Here is a 23,120-nt window from a genome sequence, read left to right as displayed (position 1 = left end):
AGAGCAGGAGACATGAGGAGGGAAGGAGAGACAAACAAGAAATCGTTAAAATAATGTGGAAATGAAGATGAAATAAGCCGAGGCGGGGCAAAGAGAGGATAAGGTAGAGAGGGAGCAGGTGTGAAGGAGGAAAAAAATGAGACTCAAAGGGAGAACATGAAAAAACAAGAGTATAAAAGAGAAGAAGATATCACTGCTAGAAGGCACAGTAGGGAATTGGCCATCCTTGAAACCTCAGTTGCTGCTGACAGGGTTAGGGTGGGGAAAAAACCCTTAAAAACACGGAAAAAGACTGAACGGTTTGAAGTATCACTGCACCTGTAGAGCACTGAATGAGGACTTCCTGCTGACTTTTTATACTTCAATTTTCAGAGAAGTAAGTATTCCAATAGATAAATCCATTTCATCTTAATTGATGCAGCTGCTATCACAATGCTTTGTTTATTTTTTTTATTTTTTTATTTTTTTCTCTGAGCGTCTAAAATACATTTTGTCTTACAAACCTCTTGGCTACAATAATAATTTGTGTAAGAATTTTTGAAAAAAAGAAAGTCCAAAAAAAGTATTCAAGGAATACTAATCAGAAATGTACATAGGAACACTTACTGTACACATTCCATTCCACATTCCAGTCAGTAGATTAATCCAACAAATGGAACACTATAAAAGCACAGCTATAATAGAGATTTGCATAGACTTGCATATTACTGTCAGTGTGTTTCATAACTGATCCATGTTTGGAGTGTTTCCAATTGCTTAAATGTTTTGCTACCATCAGACATCTCAGTCATTGTCTGAAGTTGACTTATTTACAGTACTGTGATGAGCTGTGGGTTTCATTCTGAGATAGTGACTATAAAATTGTGTTTACTGCGATGTTGCAGATTTTAATAGGTCTTGGGTGGGACCTTGCCCTGCCTTTAAATTCCTGGGGAATGTAAATAAGAAGAGCATGCTGACAGGAACTTGGATGTAAGGCAAAGTGGGCACAGCATATTGCGATTATGTCACAATAAAAACAGTGAATTGGTTACGTATGTTGGGCGTCAGTGTCTGTGTACATTCTCTGTTGCTGAACTGCCTCATGGGATTCCACATGCAGAAAGAAAAATGTGAGAGAAGGGTGGAATTAAAGTTCATATTCCACAAGTTGAAGAGAGAGAGAAATGGTCCATTGTTGTCTTTCGATTATTTACACAGTTCAGTGCTATGGAGCAGTACTGAAAAATAGTGTATGCTACACATAAATGTAAATAAAGCTAATAATTAAGCTAGTGAACTAGATACAAATGCTGACATCAGTCTTCACCATGCAGCATTTTAAGTTTTAATAAGCCACTATTGCGCAATTAAAAAAAATCAGGTCTGTATCTTTCTTTTTGGGCGTTGTGCTGATGCCACACAGATGCAACAAAATCAATGATATATCCCTTGCGTTTATGCCCGCTTTTATCCTGTGCAGGGTTGCTGGAAAATGGAATGTCTGCAGAGACCAAACATGACCAACCTCATCCTCGTCACACTATTTCACGTCTCAATATCTTCATTCATGGTTGTTTATTCAACCAGTTTCTGTCAGTGATTTACTGCTGATCTCCCTCCGTTTCACAGTGGGTCTGTTAATAAGATCCACTGAGTCAGAGGGACCACCTGGTCACTGGCTCAATGGACAGCTGGCTCCGCCGCAGACAATGTAGGCCAAGCAGTGTCTGACCCAACTGTGCTTTCCAAGATAAAGTTAGTCTTGCTTTTGCTGTTGTCTCATGCCTGGTTCCCTTTTTATGTGTTTGTAAAGGTGACTGAGGTAATGGAGATGTTGGGGGTAATGCTGGGTAACTTTTAGTAGACAGACAAACAGCCTCACAGAAAATAAAGACTGGGTGTTCATTTTTTTTACCTGGCGAAAATGAACAGTCATAAATTGAACGATTTTGAGTGTTAGTCATTCATGGTGTTGACACATTTAGATTGTAATATCACACCTCATTAGATGTCCTGTTAGGACCTGGTATCTTTCATATTATCCAGACTGTTTGTTGATCCAGCTGGTTGCAATTCACACTTGACACAAATATACGTCTTGAAAAGTTAAGACCAATCACTACTTATTACTACTTACTCTTTAAAAATTTAAAGAAATTGTATGTGAAACGTGCATATTTGCTTTCTTACCTCGAATTAGATGAAAAGATTGATACAGCTAGCTTAGCTATGTCAAAAGGAATCAAAATTGCTCACGAGCACCTCTAAAGCTCACTGGTTAACACATTACATTGTGTTTGTTTAATCTGTACAAAAACCAAAGACTTCTTGTTTAAGATTTATACTTAGGATATCAGTTTAAATCTAATCAAGATAGCTAGATTTTGAAGGATTCATCACATAAAATGTTCCCTTTCTTTTAAACTATTACCAAGTAGCCAGAGTATTTTATTCAACCACCTTCTACAGTTCAGTGGCTTTGGAATCCAGTGGCAGCACATCTGCTTCGGCCCCAGTTATAATTTTCCAGTCAAGAACAATTTTATTTAATAGTTTGGGAAAACATTTTGCTATTTTGCATTTCATTTATTGGACACAGACTCCAAAAGATCTTCAAAACCGCAGCTATTAAGATTGATGAGGCTGACTGATTCTGCCACATCAGACGATGTATCAAACCAAACCGCCCTGTAACCACCCTGCTGTGTAAATGATAGCCATGCATCATAAAGTGAGAAAGACTTGATGACCAGACAATGGGGTGTCAGGGACGTCTTATATAATAAAATTACCAGTTGATGAATTTCCATTACGCTTCATGAGGTTTTTATATCTGTGTGTGTGGATATGTGTGTGTAAGTTGGAGTCTTCATCAGATTGATTCAGGGCAGGTTAACCATCTGGCTATAAACCACTAGTTTCACTCACACACGCGTGCACACGCGTTTTTGCCTCCTGTGCAAGCTACGCTAATAAAACTAATGGCTACAAAGTCAAAAGTGGGATTTAGGCCTATTAAAAGGGTGGAGAATTTCAGTGCTGCAGTTATGGCATTGGGACCATTATGATATACCACAACACAGCCTATAATGACATTTAAAACCCTCCCTATACGCTGGACTACAGGATATGCTATCAAATGTAATGCCCTAAAATTTAAACTTGTTTAACATGGGCAGCAGTAGCAGTTGTAGATGTCATTATTGCCTTAAGGGTGGAAATGGACTTGATGTTTGTAGCAGCACTGCTTGATGAGGCCATTCATTAACTGCAATTAGATGTTTACAGGTGTGATAAATCATTGTTGCGTGATTGGAGCTGGGTTTGTTTGAGTAGCTGTGTGTTTTATTGATTGTATACTTAGTAGTGCTCTCACAGTCACACGGCCAGAACACAGTGTGTGTATGCATCAGCAATGCGTCTAGTTTTCTTCAACTTTAATAGTTTCTACATCCAGACTACATGCTCATTGGATACAGTATGTACTGGACACTGATATACAGTATACTATTTTTGCAGTTCGTATACAAGAAAGCAACATACTGCACCATTTTAAACAAGTGATACAATACATGTGCTTTTGGACAATCAAACTGACTTTAGAATTCCAGCGTCAAATAAGTCGCAAAAAGAACTTAAAATGCCTTTCTAAAGATTTAATAATTTGTTTTTGTTTTTTAATAACTTTCTAGAGCTCTCTCACTACTCTCTGCAAATAATTTAAATTTTTTGCAGCTCGGCAGCATTGCATTGTGGGATAAGAGGGATCATCAATAGCACACTTAAAAATCAAGTTGTATTTAGTGTGCATAGTGACTTTAAATATACTTAAATTGTATTTAAAGTATCAAAATCAACAGAACAGACTCAGAGATGATACCCTTTTTAATTCCATTCATTCTACTTCTTTATTAACACTTGGTTCCTCCATTACCCAATGATTATTTGCATCTTTGAATAATCTGTCATCTACCTCCTTGTTTTTTTTTGTTTTTTTTAATTGACTGATCAATGCAGTGGTTATTGACATGGGGTTGGGATTCCTCAATGGGTTGCAAGATGCTTCTGAGGCGTCCCAAACTGATTGACGATTGAACACAGCAGAGAAATATAAAATATTTTGGCTGCACGAATTTATTTTTTCTTACATTCCTCTAATATTTGTGTTTATGTGTATTACTCGAATGCTTCGTCTAAAAAATTGGTCAAAATAACAATCTGTGAAGGAAAAATCACCCTTCGGTTGATGTGGTCATAGCTTATATGCATAGGAACCTATAATGAGGGGTCACAAGTGGTCATTGCTTTGTTTTAGGGCCTACAATCCTTCCAGTTGCTTATTTTCTCTGGACAATTTAGAAACCCAAATTGTCAGTTTATAATGACTGATGATAGAGAAAAAGTGCAAATTGTCACATTGTCAACTAATCATTTCAGCAGTAGTGGCAGGGATCAAACTGCAGATAGTACGGATACAGAGCTGTGAAGAGACAGACCATTTTGGAGGGTGCACTGTTCTCCAATTTAAACTGGAAGTAATTAGACAAGATCAGACACCTGGGGAATGCTTGGCAGCTGCAATTGAACAGAAAAACATGTTAAGAAAACATGTTCTCTGTGCAGCCCGTCTTGCAGCCCAGCAGGCACAACAGCGACAAAAATAAACAGGAGTGTAGCCTAATGTTTGCTTGTCAGGGCTTGTAAAGTTTCCCTCTAAAAAGGTCGCTGGCATTTATGCTCACTTGACTCTTCCTCTCTGTGATGTTTCACACCTTTGACTTCATCTTTCACTCACACACACACACACACACACACACACACACACACACACACACACACACACACACACACACATACATAGCCAGCGCTAACCATTCATAATGGGACGTAATATAATTCCCTTGGTTACTATGCATGTTTCTGGCCTGTCTGCACAGTATGTTTTATCTGCCTACTGCACGTCTCGCTCTCCTTCTCCTGTTTCCTTTCTAATGGCCTCTTTTCCTGACAACTGCAGAGTATAAGCACTGTCGCCTTCACTTAGTTTTATCACATCTCAAAATGCTGCTGTCCTGATGAGTCAAAAGCTATGGAATTGCAGTCCAACATCAAACCAATTATAATCATGGTTAGGATGAGATAACTGTCTATCTGGACAGCTCTTACATGAGATCTCTTATTCTTTGTTGCAATTACTGTGCTAATAGCCCTTCAGAGATCTCTTTTATTCTTCAGTACTCAGTTAATAGTTGGTAAAGCTCCAAATGATGTTATTCCAAGTTGTTTCATGAGAGCTTTGTCCGTGCTGTTAGAAATCTCTCTATTGGTTTCACAGGCCAGGGGCATTTTAGGGCCATTCTTACAAGTGTTGTTTTGCAGAGAAGTTTTTTGGGATTACCTACATGTTGTCTCAGGTAATACTCTATTTTGAGAGATAGCCAACTCCAACCATAGCAAAGATAAAACACCAGAGCAAGATAGATTTTATCAACATTTGGATAAGAGCCAGAATTAAATCTTGCCTGCTCTCCCTTTCTTTCTGATTTGCATTTGAATGAAATACGAAGCAGTTATTATTCGTGTAAACAGTAATGAAACCACTAGATGATATCACTGGAAAGAAAAGGTTATTTCCACATGGTTGAAAGAAGTCCCGGGTTGGAGATTGCATCAGAACCCACATGGCAGATGGGATTTTCAGAGGCCGATAATAAAGGGGTGTCAAGGTTATACTTATTGAAGGAATGTCTTCTGTATTTACTGTATCTAACTGCTAGCTGTTATACTCTGCTTACATAAGCACAGCCTTTCCAGCTCAGCAGTCAGCCAGACAGGCTTTTAAAGGAACGGGGCAGTATGCAGATTTATGCAAATTGGGTTGCCATGGGGTTTGTGGTGGCGAAACCGTGGTAACAGGGAGAGGAATGAGGTTAAAGAGGGCCACAGGCTCCGGGAGGATGCTCTCTACCCACAATGCCCTCTGGTGTTTGTTTACACACTGCAGTGGGTTGTGGATTCTGCGAGGTAAAGCCAGCCATCTCTTAAGCCTCTTCTGGAAAGCCTTTCATAGGCACTGTGGAGTATCATGTTGATAACATTCAGAGGTTTACAGACAACATATCTGTCTATGTTATCACATGGAATAAATTAAATTGCTGTTTTTGCTGACATTTTCAAAAATGTTTTGTTGAACCGAAAAGTAAATATTCAAAACTCCTACGAGCAAAGGACACGTAATTCCAAACAACAACAAATCATCCCATCTAACAAGCTGTATGATACTGAAATGTATTTAAAAAAAATAGGATTTTGCACTTTTGTACACTAATATTTAAAACAAATAAGATAAAATAAAGACCCAATAACACTGTAATCCCACCATGTTCTTCTGTGCAAAAAGAAAACCCTACCTGGTTGACTGGTCCAGACTGGACAGTAATTAATAGTGTGGACCAAATATTAGGCCACAGCTTTGATTTCATGGGAGTAAACCCAGCTGACTGCCAGATTGCCATTCTTCTACCCTAATCAAAAGATTAAGGTCATAAGGCACTAGCCTTGCAAGACGCCTGATCATCTACAAAACAAATAACCTGTGGCACTGGTGTTTGATTGTTATGTTATGGTCAAGAAATGTATATTTTTTTCACTTTTGACAAGGTTTTTTGACAAGTTTTCCATTGTCACACTCAGTTTTCAATAATAACATACACATTATGTTCACATTTAAGGAATTGTTATTTATAAGTCATATTCACACATTAACATATTGGTTCACACAGACACATTTTCAGCCAGCCGTGCAAAGCTTCAGGCATGTGATGGTGTCCGCTGGCCCTGCAAGGGTGATGACAATGAGCGGAGAAGACAGGGGAGGGGCGCATCACTTTGCCGGACATAATGTGTGATAGCAATGAGACACATGTCTGTGTTACTGTCTGCTGGAATACCTATAAATAAACTAGTTCACTCTGTCCATCCCTCGCTCTGTTTCTTTTCTCTTGCCCACTACCGATGTTGACAGACAGATCAATATCTATAAATGAGAAATTTAAACAAGTCTTCAATTTCCACTCAATAGACATTAACAACCCTCCTTACATCAAAGAGCCCCAACTGACCTTTGCACAACTTCAAATGACTATAACGAGTATAATTACATATATAACATGTTGTGTTATAGTTATTGTGGGTAATTCAATTAAGTCAATAATGATTCTGTGTCAACTCTCCATGTTTTATCCAGATTGTCAGATTGATTTATGTTGGGGAAATATGAGAGTAATTTAGGTTCAGTCTGGATGCATGAAGACGGAAATGAGTGAGGATCTACAGTATTTTGTAATGCTTTTACACTGAACTCTCTCTTTTCTGGACAAATAGAGAACATTTCCAATTGGCAAAATACAGTATAGAAGGATCCATACTTTTATATATCTGTTTGATATCCCATCTAAGCTCTTTTGCTGTATGGTTTGGGAAGCCCATTTAAAGGGCTTCTCCGCTGCAGCAACTTTCCCAGGGGACAAATGACCTTTTAAGGATGTCAGAAACTTTATATCCCTTCTCCATGAACCTTCGAAGTAGGTGAAGTTGTGCCAAAAATCCCTACTCTGGTAAAAATGCCCATTTCCCAAATTCCACAAAAATTGCCCAGAATACAAGTTGAGATATCCAAATTGTTTCTTTTTCCTTTGTTTTTTCATCTGACAACAATTTCCTATCACAAAAAACAAGGAAAAGCCACCAATCGTGACAACTAAGTGTCTCGAACCACAAGTTTTGTATTTTTTTTTTTTTTTGCTTGGAAAAAAAAACAAAACGATTAACCGATTATCAAAATTAAGTTTTTTTTTTTTTTTTTTTAATATATCAATTAATATTCTGTCAATTGACAGTTAATTATCGCTTAGTCGAATATAATCAATTCACTGACTAATTGTTCTAGCTCTACTTCAGATTAGATCAGAAGACATTTTATTTTGCAGTTGCTATGACGTGTTCAATAAAATATCTCTTGCAAAGTCTTTGATGCAAGATATTTTAAAAATTGACAACTTAATGTACTACCTAAGTAACAGTTTTAACATGCTAACTAAGAAGTAGGTTTCGAAGTAGACAGAACAGCACTTTAGTCAATGAGGCAAAAAGAATAGACAGAAAACCCTGGTCACAAGGGTTTCAAGTAATACTATTTTACAGTTATCACACAGCTTGTATATTCACTATCTATATGTGTTCAAGGTCCAAGGTCCCCTCACAGCTAATCAGCAGTCTCTATTCCACAGCACGACCAAACAAGGTTTTACAGGGCTATGATATTTATGATAGACAAAAGTGTACTAAATATTTATGCAACTGAAATTCCTCAAGGAAAAAATCTCTTTATGAAGTTTTGTATTCGACACAGATGATTTTTCGTATTGTCTGTTACTTGACATGAGTGGGAAAATGCATTAAGTGCTGCGTTTAAACCACACTGAGCTGTCCCTGATTGTAAGTTAGTCCTGCTTGAACTTATTAAGCTGTTTTCACCTGGTCAGTTATTAAGAGTTGTTGATACACACAAGCTGTCCTTATGAAGTGTAATCCATTTGGCAGTTAAACTTTCACAATGGTCACTTAGCATGGATTGTCTCTCTTCAAACATAAAGCAACGTAGTGCTCTTATCACACACAGAGATGCGCACACACACACACACACACACACACACACACACACACACACACACACACACACACACACATAGAAACATTCATGTGAACATGAAAAAACATGTCTTACTTTCTCCGGAAAACACTAGACACTCACCCACATAGGTCTGCACACACATCAGAGAGTGTGTTGGGAGGTGAGGCACCCTCTCTCCCTCAGAGTGGATCTAGATCTATATATAGATATCTATAGATCTATAGATCTATAGATCTATAGATATATCTATAGATCTATAGATCTATATCTATATATATATCTATAGATCTATATATATATCTATAGATCTATAGATCTATAGATATATCTATAGATCTATATATATCTATAGATCTATATAGATCTATATATATCTATAGATCTATATCTATATCTATAGATCTATATCTATATCTATAGATCTATATATATCTATAGATCTATATCTATAGATCTATATCTATATATCTAGATATATATCTATATCTATAGATCTATATATAGATCTATAGATATATATCTATATATATATCTATATATATATCTATATAGATCTATATATATATATCTATATATATATCTATATAGATCTATATCTATATCTATATATGTATATATCTATATCTATATCTATATCTATATATATATATCTATATATATATATAGCATATTAATATGAACATAAGTGGAAGCCCTAAAAGCAATCAAACTCTTACGCTGTTGATCGTTGCTCACCTCAGTGGCAATAAGTTCTGACTTGGATGTTTCATTTCCCCCCCCTTTCTCAGTCTTTAAGGTGGGCGTCATTCAGATCCCCCTTTCCAAACGTGGAATCAATATGTTCTCTCTAAAGTTATTGAAAGTTGCTGATGTTATTGTATGATAAATTGGACTTTCTGTAGCCACTGAGATCAGATTTCATGGAATTCATTTGACTTTTACTTGGGTGTTGGTGAAGAGAAAGGAGAGAGACTGTTTAGACGGTTTCTTCTCTTTCTTCAACATCTTGAGGTAATTGCCCCAACCTCCTACCTTGAACACACACACAAACACACACTAAGACATCAAAAGTGGGTTTAAAAATCCCCTCTCACAGAAACGCTTGCTCTCTCTCCCTCCCACGCACATACACAGTCAGCTTAGACACCCATGCAACTCACAAGCACTCCCTCTCTTACAAACGCTGCACATAAGTACTCATTCATACTCAACACACACTTACACACATCGCTGAGAGAATATCCATGTCTCAGTACTAAAACACTGCAATACAGCTGTGAATAGGAGATGAAAGCCAGAGCCGAGCCAGGAATAATAAAAGCAGAGCGATTTCAATGCACTGCAGGCTTCTAAACAGCCAAGGGATCTGACTTGAAAACATGAGGGGATTCCAAAGCCTAGTCCCTCTTAACTATACTATTTTACCAAAGCTATTTTGAAAGACCTTGGAGTCAACAGTGTGGAGGCTGGTTTTGCTGTAATTCTACATTCCTGCCAGCATCAGCTAAATACCCAGTGTAAATTTGTACACATATGGCCTAATTTTAACATTAGCCATCGTAGTTCTTGCAACACCCCTTTACCAGGATATCTTACTCTATGCTTTCTGCCTTTACATCCCAATTGGCTCCTTAGAGTGGCCTGCTTTGACCTCCAATAAACTCAGTCCGACCCACTGCCCTATACTGGGAGTAGAAACATACATAGGGAGGGCGTGACAAATAGAACAACTGTAGAGATGGAAAAGCAAACTAGTAATGTAAGAAGGAGAATGTGATTGCGAATGCCCCAAAACATTTTAAAATGTAAAGTATTTTTAAAATAATCAATCCCTCTAAGGATTGTATCAATGTCTTTTCATGTTGTAGCCCGTTAAATCACAAATCACATAGACTTTAAAACACAGTGAACACTGAATACACTGAAAACAATGCTGTTCTATGCTGTAAGAAATTTGAATTAATTTTTTCTACTATTCCACACTGTCACGGGTTTCTGTTCATTCCTGTATGATTTTTAAGGATAAGGCTGGCAGCATTTAGTGTTTTTGTTATTGTCAAGTCCCATAAAAGGACAAAAATACAAAAATGTCTCTCAATACTTTCTGACTTCCCCAGCCATTTTCTCTCAGCCCCAAGCCCTTCCATTCCCCCTAAGACCTGAATCTTTAAAAATGGCTTATTAATATATACTTTTATTTCTAAAATTTGCCTAAATAGGAAATGTGGTCACTGTATTTTTCAGGAAACATTACAGAGAGATGCAAACCATGCTTTTGTTGGACTATTTTTTTGTTGGAGTTGGAGAAGCAAGCTACAATTAGGTACATAAGTATTGGGACACTGACACAGTTTTTGTAATTTTGCCTCAGTACACTACTACAATGGATCTGAAACAAATCCATCAAAATGTGACTGAAGTGTAGACTTTTAATTCAAGGGGTTTAACAAAAATATCCCATTAACTGTTTAGGAATTACAGCCGTTTTTATACATTGCCCCTAATTTTCAGAGACTCAAAATTAATTGGACAAGTGAGGGACAAAAAGTTTTATGGCCAAGTGTGGCCTGTTCCCATGTTATTTCATGACAAAATATGCAGATGAAAAGTCTGCATCTTATTTATTTGGTATTTGGTAGCTGTTCATGAGAACTCTCAATATGCGGTCCAAAGAGGTGTCGATGCAAATAAAGGAGGCGATCATAGGTAGAAAAAGGTAGAAAAAACAAAACAAACCTATCAGACAGATGGAAGAAACTTTAGGAGTGACCAAAACAACAATCTGGTACATTCTTAATAAGAAGAAATACACTGGCGGGCTCAGCAACACCAAAAGGCCTGGAAGACCACAGGAAACAGTTAAAGTAGATGATCATTATTCTCTCCTTGGTAAAGACAACCCCTTCTCAACATCTAGCTAGTTCAAGAACACTCATGAGGAGGTAGGCGTATCATTGTCAAAGTCTACAATCAAGAGATGACTTCATGAATGTAAATACAGAGGGTTTTCTACAAGGTGCAAACCCCTGGTAACACTGAAGAACAGAAAGGTCAGATTACTTTTTCCAGAAAAAATCTAAAAAAAAAGCCTAACCAGTGCTGGAACAAGACTCTTTGGACAGATGAAACTGAGATTAATTTGTACTAAAATGATGGGAAGAGAAGAGTATGAAGAAGGAAATGAATGGCTCATGATCCAAAGCATACCACATCTGTCAAACATGGGGCAGTGTTATGGCATGGGCATGTATTGCTGCCAATGGAACTGGGTCGCTGGTGTTTATTGATGATGTGACTCCTAATAGAAGTAGCAGGATGAATTGTGAAGTGTAAGGGGCTATACTATCTGTTCAGATTCAGTCGAATGCTACTGATAGGACGGTGCTTCATAGTACAGATGGATAATGACCCAAAACATACTGCATAATGCAATCCAAGAGCTTCTCAAGGCAAAGAAATGGAATATTATTCAATTGTCCAGTAAGTCACCTGTACACAACCCAATTAAGCATAATTTTCACTTACTGAAGACAAAATTGAGGGCAGAAAGACCCACAAAAAGCAGCAACTGTAGGCGGATGCAGTAAAGGCCTGGTAAAGCAAGCAAAGGGAGGAAACTCAGCATTTAGTGATGTCCATGGATTTCAAACTTCAGGCAGTCATTGACTGCAAAGGATTTTCATCCAAGTATTTAAAATAAACCTTATATTTATAATTATGTTGTTTTGTCCAATTGATTTTCAGTCTCTGAAAATTAGGGAATGTTTAAAAAAAACAATAACAAAAAACAAACAGACCTAACTCTATATGAGGCTTCAGCAACACAGACAATGCTTGTTAGGAGGATCAATTCATTTTTGGTTGTGGTCCTTTTGTGGGATTTATTCACAATAAGAAAAATATAGAATATCACCAAACCTATCTTTGACAAACCTGACCATTACAAACTCCATCTACTGATGAAGACCATGTGATAGTGTGGTAGTAAGTGGACCTTGATTTGGAATTGTTTTCCAAGATTAAGAATGAACTTTCCTGCTCATGAAGCAAGTCTTTAAACATACTGTGGTTATGTTTTTCCTCTAACACATCAACCCTCTCACACAGTTTTAGTACTGCAGTTGTTTTCATGAGCATTTTGGATGGAGAATTGTGCCTTATAACAAATAGCTGTAAATCTGAAAAAACTTGCAGACAAGTCAGAAGAGGCTGTGATGTTAAGATGGGAGGGACAGATGGGGATAGGTTGTTTGGAGAAGAGTAGAAAACAAAGAAGAACCAATGGAGGTCATGACCTTTGAAGGATTACACACAAGTTTTTTGGGAGCTTGCCCTTCATTCTGTTAGCTTGCAGAATAATTGTGATGAGAACATAAGATTTAAAAATGTGACTTTTTTTTACTCATCCCCAACCAGGAAAGTTGACTAAAGGGTCAGTCTCTCAAAAGCTTGCACTCTTTTTTTAAGAGCAGAAAAGAAAGACAATGAACAGAGCAGTTAAAGTAGAGGGATGTAATAAAACAGAAGGAGAGGGAAACGGGGAGTGGGGCAGAATTAATGAGGGAGTGGCTGCTGGAAGTGGGTCACAGTGGCACTGACATGATGCAAAGTGACGTGCAGAGAGGGGGACTGACTCGCGCCACTGTTTGTGTCACATTTGTCCGGTGCACATGCAAGTACACACACATGCTCTCAAATAAAGATACATCAGCTCAATTTATTGGGTAAACAACAGTTCTTCAGAGTTAAAAATGGCTTATTGGCTTAACATTATGACTTCGATACAATACCTGTCTAAATATCTCGATATTGATACCTAAACAACCATGAGCCTGTTCTAATTAATTGTCATTTTTAAATCTAATTTTTACTAAATAGAAAACTAGAAAAGGCTCTCAGTAGAGCACAAACCTACACCAAGGAGTTGTATTGATTCTTTTGTGTTCAATCTACTTTAGTGTACTACTGTAATGTGGAATCTGATATTCCTGGATTTGAGCTTCAACACCATGAACTGCCAGACTTAAGAGTTTTCTTGTTTGTTTCTTTTTTCAAACATAAATATAAATAATTAGTTCAAGCTCATAGTGTTATTAAAGCTTTTACATGGTATGCAGTAATCTTATGCTCCCTAAAATTGAGTTTGTGATTTCTTTGATAGTTAACTTTGTATTTGCAACCAGATATCACTTATTAAACAGAGTTTAATAGGACTCAATACACCTCTTTGGGTTATATCTGTACTCTACTGAGCGCTTCTTTCTTGTAATAGAAATAATTATCGACAAAAGAAGTACATGCCGTGATTACCAGTAGTGACTGAATATAAATTGATCAGTGTGAACATTGCGTTTGCTTATAGGGATGTTTGCTAGCCATATTAGCTAGCTAAAAAGCTAAAGTTAGCTAAAAAGACAAAGCCAAATTAAACAGTTATTATTTCCCTTAATTGCCTCATCAAACTCCAATTGTGAAAAAAGTCCATTCATTACAAAATAAAACACATTTGGAGTATGACTTATAGTTCAGGGCCCTCTCATGATGTAATTATTTTATCACATTTGCTAAACTGTCACTCTCTGAATTCTTTGAACAGGTCAGCATGTCTGTCAGCAAGATGCTTTGCCAAGTTGGACATGTTGGCTCCCTGGGTCTGCATAGGTTTAAAACATCTGTTATGGATGGACTTTGTGGTATCCGTGGGCTTGCCCTGACTGTTGGCTATTTAAGTGAAATAATGCAATATTTTGCGTCATCTAATTTGTCAACAAGCCATGGATGGTCGGCAAGAGCAATTGTATTTGCAGCCATGCCTCTCGTTTTGTCGTTTTATGGTGAGTGGAAGCAGAGTACAGGGATTGCAGAGAGCAGAAGCAGGAAGCGGAGAGCTACACACACACACACACACACACACACACACACACACACACACACACACACACACACACACTGCCCCGCTGTCACACATCAACGCAACTCAGGAACTACAGCTCTTATTAAAACACTGTAATTCTTAAAGTATTGGTACTAATAAAGTGGGGTATAGTACCGTTTTTAACGGCAAGGTATTGTGAAACTTTTATAGTGTCAGTATATCATGCAACACTAGTTATGTATAAAAGAGTAGATGCTGGGCTGAGTTTTGCAGGGTAATTTGGCTAGGCTGTGCGATCCCTCTATGATCTGTAGTTTTTCCTCCAGCTTCATGGAGGAGTTGTGAGGAGAAGATGTGAAGTTGGAGGGTTAGAGGGGATAGAAGGATGTAAGAGTGGCAGGGGTTCAATTGCCTGACCCCTCTCCCACGAGGATGATATTCTTGAACCAGGTGTTAAAGAGAGGCTGATGGGCTGGCTTCTCCCTGCAGATCCCTGCGGCTCTGTGCATGTGTACAGTGTGTATGTGTGTATGTGTATGGGAGATGTTGAGGCATTTTGTGCATGTTGTGTGTTCCTGTGAATGTTCCCACGGCAGATCTGCACATTAAGCAGGACCACTTAATCATGTCATGTGTGATGCTGAAGTGATGTGCTTTGAGATTTAACGTAACCCCCTATAACACATCAAAGACTTAGACGGGAGAGATGGTGCTGTGTTATGTGAAGACGCAGAGTACCCATGTCAGTGGGATGCCTCACTGAAAGCCAATTCTGGCTTACTCCAGTTGAATAGGCTATGTCTGAGCTATATATCAGTATTTATTTTTGATTGCTTATCTTAATTTTTTTTCAATTAGTTCTAAAGAGATTTAAAAAAAAATAAGCCTGACAGACTCGAATGACTTTTGAGTTTATTGGATTACTGATGGAGAGATCTCCATCTCAGTAAATAATCTTAATATACACACTACTTTGGGGAAAAAAAAAAAGCAATCAGCATTCATTTTCTGTCCTCCCCCTTTTTCTGTGGCTTCTCCCTTTGTTGTTTGAGTGTGCTGGTGATGACTGAAAGCTAAGGAACCTTCATCGTAATCGGCTTGAGATTTGGCTGCAGGTCAGGCCAGCAGATGAATCGAGATTAGAGGGTAACAGGGCAGGAAGAGAGGATTACCAGCTCTGGCCACTACAGCCTCCTCTTGTAGCTTTCCAACGTAGGATTGCAGCGGTATACCACTTTCATGATATACCATGGTATGAAAATTGATGGCTATCATACGAGGTATATTTGCTTTTGCTGGTTAGAAAAAAGTATTAGAAAAAAATATATTACCGAATGGAGAATCTTACCTGCGCACGCACATCTCCTTTCTTCCTCGACTGACTCTCAGACCTGGCAACTGGTGTACACACACACATGCAGTGGAGACAACGGCAGAGAGTAGCAAGACTGATGTCACCAATTTTCGTCCCCGAAAAAGAAATTAAAATCAGCAGCGTGGGATTACTTTGGATATCCCAGAAACAAACGTGGGGTTGTCCTCGAGGACGGATATCCATTTTGCCAAAAACATTAACGCAAAGTGGCTGCCAAAGGAGGAAACATATCAGTCAACCCAACTTCAAGAAAACCATCCCTCCATGTGTCCCATTTATAACTTTAATCTCTAATGAAATTACGTATGAGCATTTAAATGTGGATGATGATCTGTAAACGCAATGAAGGATAAAGCTCTTGGTAAACTACCATCACCACCACCCGCTCCCGGCAAGAAACAGCAATTCGGTGGCAGAGAAAACTTACATATAGCAACTTTTTAAATAAAGGATATGAATACTTCCTCCACCACCGGTGCTAACATGCAAGCTACCATGCTTTAGCAAAAAAAAAAAAACCCTCTATTTTCATTCCTTTAAGTAACCGATAATAATAATAGTAATTGTGAAATACCGTATACCGTGATACCTTGAAACAATTATATTTTCTGAGATGGTTATCATACCATGAGAATGTCATACTTTTGCAACCCTCATCCAACCATTGGCTAACCAGTCGACTGACAGCACTGTCTGCACTGACTTGCCTAAAAAGTCAAAGGGCATGACATAAATAGGCCTGCAAGCCCTCGTGGGGCTACTGTCACTCAACCTTGTCTACTCTCAGGTCTTGGAAAAGGGATACATTTTGTGTCTTTATTGCCATTTATACATCATCATAAACCAGGTTATGGGGATATATCAGGAGTAAGCAGGAGGAAAACAGAATAAACTTTTAAATGCACCTCCCTAACCTGGAAAAATGTAAAACTTTTGTTTACATGCTGGTGGTCAGTAATCTGATTTCTCCTCATCCACTACCACATTATGGAACAAGTGGAACTCAGTGATACAGAGCTTAAGGTCTGATGCTGAAGTGAGAGGCCAGGCTGTGTACTGAGAGAACTCACAGTCTACACGTGTCTGAATTTCACAAATAGTCTGCTCTTTAGCAGTGGAAAACAACTGATTTTTTTTTTTTTTTTTAGCATCATTGCAAGTGTAAGTCAAACTTTAGATCCAGTGTTTTGGATGCAAGGACTTAATGCTACAACTTTCATCTTTGTCATCTTCTGTCCCAGTAGTAAATGCATATTGTAAATGTTTAAATCCCATTAGAACCCCTTTAGAGGCGTCTATATGTGCTAATTCTTTACCCTGTCTATGAAAACTGGGTTAATTTGGGCTGTATTTATATTGTTTAATAATTCAGGTTACTTCAGAAAGCTGGTAACCAGCTTACCTAAGTACAACATACACCTAAATGTTCACATATGTTTGAAACAAGGTTGTAGCTATTATTTGTGACTGAGTGTGTGTCATCATAAATCTACACAATCCAGGTTATGTGTGTTTTAATAGTCAATTCTGCAGAATAATGAGCCCTTGTTGCATAGGGCTGAACAACTAGGTTATAAACCAGCTTGGTTATAAAACTGAGGTAACTCATCGACTTACCTCACTGCAACAAGTTGAGATTTTATGTGTGCGCAGTACCCTAGCAGTGACTTCTCATCTGCATCTTACTCAACCCATTATTTTCTTCAGCAACCTCTCCACCAACTTTTTTACATCTCCCAATCAACATTTCCACTCTCAGCCTCTCTGTGTTTACACTTAGAAAACAAAATAAAATAAAGCTGTGCACACAGTGGTGTGCTCCTCTCTAGCTGCTGGAGTGCACTTCCTGTGCGTAGCTTTGCTTTGATTGCACTGTAAATTAAACATCTCTTTTTGCTTTTTTAGATAATAGGCTGTGTTCCACATACTGAGACAAACTGCACCTCCACTCTTCACACAGCTGCTGCCCCTGGTTTGAACTCAGTGTGATTGATTCATGTTAACACAGGATGCTGCTTTATCAGGATCAGCAACGATGGTGTGTCGCTGTGGAGCAATTAGGCCACAATGTACGCTGTTTGTCAGATGTATACAGTATAGGGACAGTTTTTTGACAAATCTCCAATAAAGAAGTGATGTCTGTTGCACACTGAATGAGGGGCACAGGGGAAATGTAGACCAAACTGGGAGATGGCTCCAGTCAAGTATGAGGTCAAAAGTTAGGTCAAGCACCGCTAATCTGGGTGGGAACGCTCAGTGCTTGACCCTTGGCATTCGGCTACAACCAGTTTTGTCCTCATTCTCCTTTCTTCTCACTTACTCATTTACTTCTCATGTGCCTGCTGAGACTCACAGTGATGTGAACATGTGGTCTATTTGCTTATTCATAACAAGCAGTGTGAACAACAAACAGCAAAATCAGACCTGCGCATGTTGTTTTGTTTTGTTTTTTGTTGCAAAATAGTTATTTAAGTCTAGGGAGTTTCCAAGAAAAATATCACTCATGACAAAATATTGCACATATTTCAACTCTAGACTTTAACCATGATGTGAAACCCCTCATTTGGAGAATGCGCTTTCATAAGGAGTTTTTTGGGTCTCTCAAAGTGCACAGCAACCTTTTCGAGCTCTATGTGGTCCATTTGCTCCAGTGGCCCTGCCTGCCTGTTTTCTGCTTGAGGTCATTTAAATGCTAATCACTTCTCCTCCTGTCTCTCTCTACTGCGTCTCTCCTCCAGATTCCTCCTCCAACTACATCAGGCAGCTGGAGACGAAGGTGCGGATCCTGGAGGACGATAACAATAAGCTTCTCTCACAGGTGAGGTACACATACGAATGTGCATCACTCTCACTTTCTCCCTTTTTGTCAGTTACAGGCATTTGAGTTGCACTATTAGCCCAGTCCAGTACTATTTTAACTATTACCCTCACTAAACTCCTCTTGTACAACTTTTTTAACCACCCTAAAACATGTGATCGGTAGCTATGTGAGATAAAGTGGTTGTCTGATGCCTCTATGAAGCCAACCTCTCACAACAGCCTGCCTGTTAGTTGGAGAATATGTTTATCCATGTTTAATTCATGGGGAGTCAGAAAGCTTCAGTAGTGAGCAGTGATGTTAGCCCCCGAGGGGAACTGTGGGAGCGGAGGAGAGATGAGAGGAGGAAAAAAGGAGGGGAAAGAGGCATTAAGTGACAGTGACAGAGTAAAGCATTTCTCCAAAACTTGACCTTGCTCTGACTTCTCTCAAATTTGGAGGAAGGAGGGCTGAGTGAGTGGAGGTGGGAGTGTGAGAAAGAGGGGGTGGATTTCTGGTCTGGTTCATCAGGAGGTCACATGTCAGACTACAGAGGTGTGTGCTACATACACATAACCACAAATGGACTCATGGTGAAATTTATAACTGAAACATATTAATTGGTCACGTGTAGGGGAACAAACTCTCAGACATTTAAGGTTATGGCTAATTAATTTTTGGTAAACTGACATAAACACCATAACATATATTCATACATCACTGTCTTTTATATATCATTTGTTATCTTTCTATTTTATTGTAAGGTGTTCTGATATAATTCAGTTTATTTGAATGCACGTCAGGCTGCAGAAAGTTGAGTTGGAATTTCACAGTTCAAAATGCTTTTTGATTCTAAACTTTTATACTTTTATCCTCATATCCCTTAAGTGCTACAACTAGGTGCCACACATTGTCTCACAGCATTCAATACATATAATATGAACCTGCTTCTTGAGCTCGACTAATAGTCCCTGTTCACATTTGAAGTGATGATGGGTTTTATTTTCTTTTTCTTTTCATTACATTTTTATGTTTTCATATTCTTTTTCTTATGGTAGCTTTATCTCTTGTGGAGCCCAGGTAGAATACATTTATAACCTTTACTGCTAATAATGGCTCCCAATAATAAAATAATGAACCAATACACCATTATGTTTTTCTCTCTCTAGGCATATAGCCGGTATAGCTTATCACAGATACAGACGAAAAAGGTAACTTTCTTGTAATGCCACTATTAATTGGCTGCTCTGCTTGTCAACCAGTTGGGCCTCTTTTGCCTTTTCCCTTTTTTATCTGGTGGTGGGACTTTTCGCAGCTTTAAGGTTGTTGCTTTTCTTTTATACAGAGGGTGGACACAATAAAAGGAACACCTGTACAGTGTAACAGTAAAGTGAACTCAGTTGCAGTAACGTTTAATAATAAAATCTTCAGTTTACCCTGGCACTTTTAGACAGGTGCTGAATCAACTCTGTTGTAATGTTTATAGGAACACATATTCACTTTCTGGCCGGCGGTTAGATGAGAAGATTGATACCATTTGATATATATGTACAGTAAAAATTAAGCCACAGCCAGCAGCCGGTAAAATTGTTTTAGCATAAAGACTGGAAACACGAAAACAGCCAGTCTGAGTCTGCTGACCAGCAGCTCCTAGCTCGCCAATTAAATCTGTTGAATTTTTACTGAAGTGTAAGAACTACATGTTGTGGTGGAGTCTTTACAGGTTGCCAGGAAGGCACTACACCCAGCTAAGAAATAGTCCAGCTCATAATCCCAAATAAAACCATGGCTTCTTGCTTTTGCACTTTGGTTTTTGTACAGATTAGACAAACGAGATATTATATGTTCACTAGTGAACTTTGGAGATGCGGGTAGACTGATGTTTTTTTGTTTTTTTTTGGCTAGTTTGTTTGTTTGTTTTTAACCAGACTAGCTGTTTCTCCTTGTTTCCAGTCTTCTAGTCTGCTAAACTAAGCTAACTGGCTGCTGGCTGTAATGTCATATTTATCGTACCGACATGAGTCATATTAATAATTTCATCTCGCCCTTGTTATCAAAGCAAACAAGCATATATTCCAAAATGTTGAACTATTACTTTAAGGTTATGTCGAGGCATTTGGTGTTGGATCTAATACCCATCATAATACAGTCCAATACAACAAAGTGAGGCCTCAAACTTTACCACAGAACTGAATCATCTCTCTTACACAGTGTTTGTGTCGTAGGTACAAAGGAATTAAACTGCATTACCTTGTAAAGGTCCTGCTTCTGTGTCCAGTCCTGTTTTTTGCCATTTTATGCTCTGCTAGCATGCTGTGGTAATGAATGAACACAGATGGCCCTGCTTGTATGTGGCCTATCTTGGCAAGAAATCCCTTTTCTGTCCTTGGAGCTGTTTTCCACCACACAGTCAGTGTTTGGTACGAGGAACCCTAGGTGAATGAATGCTACATTGTGCTTTGGTGCATAAAAGACACACGCTTGTCCTTGCTTGTCGGGACGTCTGGTGGGCTGAATAATTTAAGATACGGAGGCAACACAGGTGGAACCAGGCATCCATAATGCATGGCCGACAACTGCTATGTGAGTGCAACTGAGGAATGACAGAATGTCTGTCTGAAGTTAAGAAAGATTATCTTGATAGTTGTAAAAAAGAGCATTTCTCCAATTTACTATTTAATCTGACTCTTATCCAATAGCCTACTTACGTGTCTGAATGCTAGCAGGAGACATTACAGTGGATTAGTTACCTCAATGGACATATTGCTTAACTTCCTGTGTTATGAAACTGGTCCAGTGAAACTTGTGTTAAGCCTGAAGGAAACAATAGCCTGCTATCGCAGGAATGTCGACCCTCGGAACAAGCTTGTCTGAAGCTAAAAGGACAAGCTAAAAGGACAAGGTAGGGAGTAAATGACATGGTGCCATGGCAGAACAAAGTCCTACACAGCACAGGTGTAAACACAGGGAGAAAAACAGGTGTGTGTGTGTGTGTGTGTGTGTGTGTGTGTGTGTGTGTGTGTTTGAAACTCAAAAATGCTCATCCACATGCGTACTTGATTTGCTCTTTAACTTTTCTCCCACTCAGATCTCCCATGTCAAACATTACTCATCTCTATTAACTCACTAAAGTGTGAGGCACTCTAACTTTCCCTTCATGCTCGCTGCCACTTTATCAGTAACAAATGCTCAGTGTGACCTAAAATTAAGTGATTTATATGACAGCTTTAGATGGCACTCCTTCCAATAACTGCAGGCTAATATAAGTCATTTTGTGGGAGTGGACTGCAGTAGGTTCCAGTGGACCTGAATGATGACAGAGGTTAATGAATTGTGGCTTATACACTGACAAACTTACAACATGACTGATTTATCGACTGAGAAAGTATATCGATTCAGTTCAGCTAAAGAAAAGATGGATTGGAACACAGTTCACCTACTGTTGCAATGTCAGTTGAGCTTTCCGTTCTTGCACATTACATGATGCAGTTTACTGAGAACCCCTCGAAATTCTACGGAATTTTTGAAACAGTGGGTCTTTAATTTCAGAGAGACGTACACAAAAACAGAACTCTTTGAGCTGGTTGAAAAGGCTGTCTCTTTAATGTTTCCAGCTTAGTTGTTTGAAAACAAGAACCTTGTTAAAGGGTTCTTAAATATGCTCTCAATGGCTACATACTGTACATGATATTGTGCTGAAATACAGAGACTAAAGCTGCATTTCCTGGGCAAAAAGTTAGATCCTCATTACACTAGCTGATCCACATAAAAGACAGAAAAGTACAGAAACAGCACTGTTCTCATATTGCAGTGTAGAGATGGTTAGTCCTTGTATTGTAAGTATGAAAAGAAACATTTATTATTTCAGACTACCCAGTGTCTAGCAAGGGTTAAGCAAATTAAACTGATTCTGTTCTGTCTTCCATTACCTTTGGGCCATTATAAAGCATGCTGCCATCCTCTCTACCCTTTTGTCAAGGTGGCATCATCCCTGCCCCTCATAACTCAAGTAGGAATTAATGCATGACGTCCACAGCTTCTCCCTGTCAGCACCAAGAGCATTGTGATGGATGGATAGACAGAGGGGCCCAAGTTTTAGCCAAGAGGACTGCAGAGGGCCAACTATCCCCAGCTGTCTGGCAAACAAATAGCTTTGTTGGTCTCAGTGGTCAAGGTTAACTCAGGGAAGGAAGTAAAGTTGGAGACGTGTTGGTTTGTTTGTAAGTTAGATTTAGAATAACAGGAATTTTCATTTGATCATGGAAACCCTGTCAGAAAACTCCTATTGGTTTTGCCAGGTCTTCTTATTGTGATTGTGTGTTTATTTCACTCATCCAGATATGACATACAGAGCATAGACTGCTGATAGACACAATGCCTGAAGAAATGACAAAGAGAT

At 38.6% G+C, this 23,120-nt stretch overlaps 1 protein-coding gene across 3 annotated transcripts in view; it reads left to right on the top strand.

The window, feature by feature from the left end:
* The window catches only part of ccdc85cb (coiled-coil domain containing 85C, b), a 49,920-nt gene that overhangs the window by 16,326 nt on the left and 10,474 nt on the right, over nucleotides 1-23,120 (top strand). For 2 of the 3 annotated variants that reach the window (XM_040125161.1, XM_040125160.1), the window contains exons 2-3: nucleotides 18,663-18,742; nucleotides 19,891-19,932. In XM_040125161.1, coding sequence (XP_039981095.1) covers nucleotides 18,663-18,742; nucleotides 19,891-19,932 — 122 coding nt within the window. The remainder of the gene's footprint in view (nucleotides 1-18,662; nucleotides 18,743-19,890; nucleotides 19,933-23,120) is intronic. The other variant, XM_040125162.1, reaches the window with a different exon arrangement.

The sequence above is a fragment of the Xiphias gladius genome, chromosome 4 (genome assembly GCF_016859285.1).
Source record: "Xiphias gladius isolate SHS-SW01 ecotype Sanya breed wild chromosome 4, ASM1685928v1, whole genome shotgun sequence".
Lineage (NCBI taxonomy): Eukaryota > Metazoa > Chordata > Actinopteri > Istiophoriformes > Xiphiidae > Xiphias > Xiphias gladius.
Note: the sequence above shows the minus strand (reverse complement) of the source record. Positions and strands in the feature narration are given on the sequence as shown.